The sequence below is a fragment of the Telopea speciosissima genome, unplaced genomic scaffold (genome assembly GCF_018873765.1).
Source record: "Telopea speciosissima isolate NSW1024214 ecotype Mountain lineage unplaced genomic scaffold, Tspe_v1 Tspe_v1.0536, whole genome shotgun sequence".
In the NCBI taxonomy this organism is placed as follows: domain Eukaryota; kingdom Viridiplantae; phylum Streptophyta; class Magnoliopsida; order Proteales; family Proteaceae; genus Telopea; species Telopea speciosissima.
Genome location: NW_025317872.1, coordinates 16,086 through 23,489, shown reverse-complemented (window position 1 = coordinate 23,489; position 7,404 = coordinate 16,086). Strand labels below are relative to the sequence as shown.

The 7,404-nt window shown below is 39.8% G+C and overlaps 1 protein-coding gene across 2 annotated transcripts; it reads right to left on the bottom strand.

Moving 5' to 3' along the window:
- Positions 1–221: 221 nt before the first annotated feature.
- Positions 222–1,675, bottom strand: LOC122648187 (putative expansin-B2). 2 transcript variants are annotated; one of them, XM_043841437.1, is made up of 5 exons: positions 1,561–1,667; positions 1,454–1,509; positions 1,219–1,331; positions 872–1,059; positions 222–586 (listed from the first exon to the last, which is right to left on the bottom strand). In XM_043841437.1, the coding sequence occupies exons 1-5, from the start codon at positions 1,644–1,646 to the stop codon at positions 253–255; spliced, it is 777 nt and encodes a 258-aa protein (XP_043697372.1). In that variant the 5' UTR covers positions 1,647–1,667; the 3' UTR covers positions 222–252. The 2 variants fall into 2 exon arrangements, with proteins under 2 accessions (XP_043697372.1, XP_043697371.1); XM_043841436.1 differs by having other exon boundaries at positions 223–586; positions 1,454–1,675.
- Between the last annotated feature and the right edge of the window lie 5,729 nt (positions 1,676–7,404).

Genomic DNA, 7,404 nt, shown 5'->3' with positions numbered 1-7,404 from the left:
CATCAAGTTGTCCCATGTCAAAAAGATAACCAATATCTAACCAATAAAAAAAGGAGCCAATGAGGAAAGTCCTAATTACCACTACCTTTAATCAACCACGTGGGAAATGGGACTTTGTGGTTGACACCATTTTCCACGGGTGCTATCTATTATGTAAGAGTAAGACTTCTCCTCTTCTTACTTCTTCTAATCAACAATAATAGACTTAGAAAACATAGACTAATAAAGACCTTGAGACAAAACTGATCATAACTAGACTTCATAATTGACGACCGATCGATAAGTAGTACCGGCCTTCCACCCTGCCGGTATGGCGTTGTTTACCACAAGTGTCTTGCCGGATTCAAGCGAAGTCAGCCTGAGAGAGAAAGGAGCTTTCAATTCAGAGCCATAGTTAAGCTTCCACACTGCACCCCACGATTCCTGCATGGAGAGCCATGTATCTGAGTCCAGAGCTTGCCTGAGATCTACACCACTAAGATCACCATCGCCGTCCTCGAATTCTATCACCGTCGCAAAGTACTCGGAGTTGGACCCAGAATCAACATGGAAGGCAAGTTTTTCTCCTCCATAGTTGCACTCCACTCTACAATCATATGTAACATATATACTTACTCCTCTAGTAATTAATTAGTATCCCATAACCTAATCGAGTCCAAATCCGGATCCTCCCCATGTTGGTTGGCACCCCACGTGGGTAGAGGATCCGGAATCTTTGTACAAAAGGGCTTACTTGAAATACCCATTGCACCCAATGTGGTAATCATGTAGCTAGTTATCTTTCTTAAGGTTGTGTGTGATATGCATTCTTGAATGTATTCTAAGTCGATTTTGTATTTTAGGACAATAAAAACAACTATTTTTAGCCTACCTTTGATATTGAATCTGCAATTGTCCAGCATTGCGTAGTTGATCAGCTTGGCCAGACTTCGCCATGGCTCCAAATGAAGTCCCACTCATATCAAAGTGAACCGACTCCGACACACAACCAGGGCACTCGTCGGTAATCACGACGGTCACCGGATTCCCTGAACATGCTGCATTCTCTGTGCATTTAACCTGAAATGCATGGTAGTGTGTACATAGAGAGAGAGAGAGAGAGAGAGAGAGAGAGCCAAAAAAAAAGAGGATTAGTTCTTTAATTCAATAATAGGTTACATGCATGAAACCCAACTCAGTAGCCCTTAATTCTACTATTATCATACATAATGTGATCACCTGGTAGCAAGCCCCACAACCTGTGCCTGATTTATATAGAGAAGGGCCTCCAGCTGATACCATGGAAGAAAAAGGAGATTGCTCTACAGAGGTTTCATACCCACAAGCACCACCTGCATGCACAGTAAGTTTATATTAATTAGCTCTAATTAGTGTCTTATAAAATGATAGAAATTGGAAGAAAAAGAAGAGAACCTTAATTATATGTAAGTAGGCACACTGTGAGATCACTTACCATTACTTCCAGCACCAGTTGGACTTCCATACCAAGTTGCTCCAGCAGGTGACCAATCAGACTCAGTCTTAGATGTATTATAACTTAAGAGTAGTTTTGGATTAAAGCAAGAACAGTAATCTAGGAGAGAGAATATGGTAAAGAGAGCAAAGATGAAGCAGAAAGAGGAAGCTTGAAGAAGTTTAGAAGCCATGGCCACTAATGGATCGAGAGCTAGGTACCAAAGCTTTAGTATTATTAGCTCACTTGCCTTTGGTTGGAAAGAGAGAAAACTGACTGGTATTTATAGAGGAAGAAAAGTCATTGAAGTTTGCAGCTCAATCAAATAAAGTAATATAAAATTATGGATTTGCATAAAATCTCATAAGATCTGAACATTATACTCTACACTTGGGTTACTTTATAAGAAAATTTCTCCGAGTCAGTTGACTCAGCTCACTACAAATTCACGATTCTGTCAACTATATCGAACTCAGGTACCAATGATGGTTTGAGGTATCAGTATCAGATCGCTCGACTAATACTAATACCTGATCGATACCATATCTGTGAAATTGTGCAGATAATAGGTAAAATAATCAAAAGAATTCATTTTTTAAGAAAAGTTAAATGTAAACTTGTCCAATACAGTCGATCTGTCATACAGTATTGTGTCGATTTTGAAAGTGACAGATACCTAATCCGATACTATGCACAAAAAACCATCTCCTAATTGCATCATGCATTATCAACCATTTGTACTCATCAGACGATAAGGGGTCACAATGTATCAATTTTGCATCTGCCTTGCATACAGATTACCGGATCGAGATCCTCTCGAATAAGGGTGAGCGCCCAATGAGACATCGACAACTGACTAATTGTGCATACATCAAGATACATACAAGCACACATCCCAACACATGCCCAATCAACCCAACCGGTTGGGCGCGCCCATCTTTGGAGTGGATCCCAATCCTATATTATCACTCTCAAAATATTTTCTTCATAGAAAGTGGAAATTACCCATGAGTAACGAGTCGAACTTGGCCGAGCCGAGTCAAGTGACGGGAACGTGTGCCGTCTTGAGACTTTGGCTCGAGGAAGCGGTTGCCTGAGAAGACGGTTAATCAGTTAGTCAGTCTACACGGTGGGACCCTCCTACGGAAAATTGTTTTCTTCATATTAACAGTAAACCTGGACCCGCTTATCAAGGGGGTTTTTCGCTTTCACAGGTTTCACAGTAACTGGAATTTCGGCTAAATTGAGAGGAATATCCTCAATTCATCCTCCAATGTTGCCGTTGATGGTGGCCGTTGAAATACTGGTAATTTACATGTTATCTGACGGTTGAGATAGAGGATCATTTACCAAGTACGGTCCGAAATTCAAAAATAACGACCCGTAATACTTGGCTGGGATTAGGGTTTTTTGAATGACGTTGTCGACGTAACTGAATATGATGTTTAGAAAATCTGGGGACATTTTCCCATAAAGTCCAAAACACAATGCACACAAAAGACTTCTTCTCAAGGATTCGGAATCTTGTGGAAGTCCAAGTAATCTTATATGACAATACCCTCCTAAATAGTCCTAATCAACGACACACCGTAATTTTTGGTTATTAAAATCAACTCGTACCATGGTAAGGGTAAAAATGTAAAAGAAAAAAAGGTGAATTTTTTAAGAAAAACAGTGGTAAATCCGTCTGATCCGGATTGATACGGGTCGAGACCAATAACAATTCCTAAATCCCTACCAGTAACTCCTTTGATGGTAGGGAGTTACTGAGAGTTTTATAAGGAATGGGGTTTTAGTGTATACACCTCTAAAGTTTTAAAATCGCTACCATGTATAGATTTGCTGCTTAGAAAAATCAGAATTTAGCTCATCTCCAGGGAGCTCAGCATGTCCAGGGTGTTGCCAGTCGTTGAGCTGTAATGCACACATCCCTAGGCATGCGTCGAGATGTGTTCGACATAGCTCAGCCGTTGGATGCCCCCTGACAGCACCCTGGGTGCACGTCTCCCTGGAGACGATCCTAATCCTAGAAATCATCATTAGATTAGATCAATCTAATATGAATAGATAAAGAGCTTGATTTAACATGTTTTGTTTGGAGATTTTGGATCATATTTGAGGGGTTTATCTCACTGTTTTTTGGTGCTCCTTGTTTTCAAATAGTCTTAACTGTTAGCTTAGGAGATTAAAAGGCCAACATAACATGTTGTAAATGAGTTGGGTCAGTTAAAGGTTCAAGATGAGCCCAACCCACTCCCCACTCGTCCACCTTTCTTCCTCCCTTCTCAAGTGTTACCACTACTCTATTGAAGGATTACATCTGTTATGGAACGTTAGAAGAATAAAGAATGACATGAAAGGATAGGTGGAGAAGCAACCCATTACCCACCCATCCATCATGTTTCGTTAACATTGTAGAAGCTGAATTTTGTCACCTCCCGGCGATGATGACACTAGGACATGGACAGACATCGGTATCTCTTTCAAGAAGGACTCTTGTCCCTGCATCTGAATCAAATCACCCTAACATCCTTAAAATGACTTATCAGACCATTTTACTAAACGCTGAAGGAGGTACTGCTCACCCTCCCCCACCCTTTTACTAAACGCTAAAGAGTCAAAAGAAGAAGAAAACCCAAAAAGACCAAACCCATGAGCCCATTTAAGGTCCAAAATAAGGAAAAGTGACACTGCGCTCCCACGGCCCCATGGACACTTCCACGGCACCGTGGGAGCCCACTACGGCACCAGTGTACTTTTTCCACGGCGCCGCAAAGGGCTGTGACATCAGCCTACTGACATCACCCACAGCGCCGTGTAAAAGTCCCCCACGGCGCTGTGGAGGTGTTATCTGGCCAGGGTTGAGGGTCCCCCCTCCCCTATAAATAGGAGGGTCCCCCTCCCTTATTTTTCAGAGTTTTTCGGGCAAAGAGACCCTCTCAGCTCGTTTTTTTTACCCTTTTTTCCCCCGATTCTCTCCCTCTTGAGCGTCTGTTGGAGCGAGACTCCAAAGGTATGGGGTAGATCCTTTGATTACCCACTCGAGTAAAGAGCGGTTCTTATCCCGCAACTTCGTTATCCCGTCAATGTACGGATAACAAAAAATTCCCTTCACATCCGTTATTCTGTCTGCATACAGATAACGAGAATCCCTTATACAGCCGTTACTCTGCCCGAAGTCTGAGTAGCGAAACCCATCTCATATAATCCTTACTCTGTCCGACAAAAGAGCGATAAGCCAATTGTCCGTCTCCACCTGAGCCGTGGGACATCACATATTTCGCACTCGGTGCGCTTTCATTTATTTCGTGTATTTCTTGACAGGTATCTGTCTCTTTCCTTCTTATTATTTTTGGCATAATATAGACAATTAAAGTAACTCGTTTTAGTGTACATAGTGAATGATTTTTCCTTCTTTATCATGATTAGTGCATCATAACTTAGCCTTACAAGTTAGTATAGGATATATTAGTAAGGGAGAATATTCGAAAACCAGCATCTAGTAGAAAGACCAATTTATCCGGACGAGATGGGTGCCTAACACCTTCTCACCCTCGTAACCTGACTACTTACCCTGAATCTCTGACCATATCATATGGAATCACGTAGTCCTTTCCGCTAACCCCGGATGGGGCTACACCCATTGGGTCCTAGGCCCTAATCCTAGGTGGCGACTTCATTTCTTTATAAAACATGATCGCAATCCCCATGATGATATATCGGAACGATATGCCGTTATTCATCGAAGACAATCCTTGTCGCCAAAAAGACTGAGGAACCCTCGTCCCGAGGACCACTGTACTTACAGTTATGTTGGCCTTTTAATCTCCTAACCTAGTCGAAATCCCTAACTCAATATTGTTTGATCGAATAATCTCACCAGAACGAAAACCGTAAATGAGTTATTGCAATTGGAGCTGAAAGGGATTAACAAAAGGTATGGTGGTGTAATAATGGCTCTGATGGCTGAGTTGATTGGTCTAATACTCTAAGAAGGAATCATCTGATCAAGATTTGATTGAACTCGATGAATGAGGATCAGGGTTGAGATGTTGTTCTTCCAATGATTTAAAAACTCCTAGGCCAAGTTTGTTTAGAGAGGTAGGTGGGGTGAGATTGTTGGGAAGATGGGATCCACATGTTGGTGGAGTTTTGTTGGGATGGAAATATTGAGGTAAAGTTACTTTTCCCATAAATAGTAACCAAAGTCCCACCAAACACCGTGGGAGCAACAAGAAACAGAAAGAGAATTACATAACTAAACTTCTTTCAAATATAGAATGGAAATCCACCTTTGAGAGTGGTCCCAAACTTCAAGTTCAATTACAAAATTGTCCCTATCTTAAAACATTGTAGTGCTCTGTGGGCAAGGGCAAAGTTTGTTGTAACCACCTCAGTTACAATTAGCTTTACCTAAAAAAAATTATGGTTGTGAATCTAAGTGAATTCATTTCTAATTACAATATTCTATAGATATTATCTTGAAAGCAAAAGAAAACTGTATAGGAATGAAATACATAATCCATTTTGCTAAAAATGTAGTACAAAAAACTGAAAATAGCCCTCAATTCAATGTTCATGGCAGATTATTTTTCTCATTCACATGATCAAAACCTACTTCATTGTTATTTATAAGAGAAGGGAAAAAAGACAGAAATTAAAATAAAGTTTAAAGAAAAAGTATTCGTACACGGGAGATTCTCCAACTGACTACATTTAATGTTGATTGTATACATGCACGACCGTTCATGAAAACTTTTGCCAAAATTTAGAAATAAAATTGACAATGTGAGGGCAAGATTCCTTGTCTACCAAAACTTTCACAAAATGGCTTGAGGGCATGCCTAAAATCCAATTGATTGATCGGGTTTTGAAAACATCAAATCGGGTGAAAGTAAGACTCAGCCAATAAGAATATCAAGAGAATAATAGAAAAAGTGGAAAAATAAAATAATGATTGTAGTATTGGACAACTAAGTTACCCTACATCTTATAGGCCTATAAGACGTCCATTTGTTTGTCAATGGTAATGTTGCTCCATTGTCTACTGGTTGCAAGTTCGAATTGAAAACAGCCTATCCATAAAACGGGGTAAGACTACATATATTATGATCCTCCCTACACCATGATGGCGAAAACCGGGTGCATTAAATATGCCCTTTGATACATGTGCATCCTAACTAAATAAATTTCGAAAAAAATTCCAAAAGAAGAATAAAGATAGTTATAGAAAGATACTCAACTACCTAGTTCTGAAAATTGATAATCCTGATCATATCACATTGACCCTGGTCCCCCGGGCACTTTCCTTTTTCTGTCACACCATTCCATGACTCTGTCAATCTTCTTGTATTTGTTGGCTTTGGCTGTCATTATGGTTTTAAAAATTAGATTTGAATCGGTTGATTTGACTCAGAATCAATTGGTGTAGATTCTGATTCACCTTGATTCCTTGCACATAGATTTAAATCGAGTTCTGCTGAACCGGGTAAATTCGGTCAATTCAAATTGGAATGAACGATGAAGACAAATCCCTATCCGATTTCGAATTTTAATACATTTACTTTTTCTTTTTCAAACACATAGGTCTTCTTAGTTGGACTTGGACTCGAAAAAAACAAAAGTCGCCTCTTGAGATTCATTTAGTTTAAAGTAAACAATTTTTTATTTGCTTAAAACAGAACATTGGACTTATAAATAGTATTAAATAAATTCAAATCTGAGTTTATAATTCAATTTGCAAATATTTAATTTCCCTTGGCCGAAGTCTTTCTCCATCTTTGGAAAATTGACCTTATGAATGGACCTGTTAAGGTCATTTATCACATTCCCACCTCCTATTCAAGAAGGTAAAATTATCTCCTGCAATTTTTTGTCCGGTCCAATTCCCTAGTGCCTATAATAAGAGGAGGGTGGACTTCACTCGGGTAGAGTGTTTAGGCAAGGGTGGG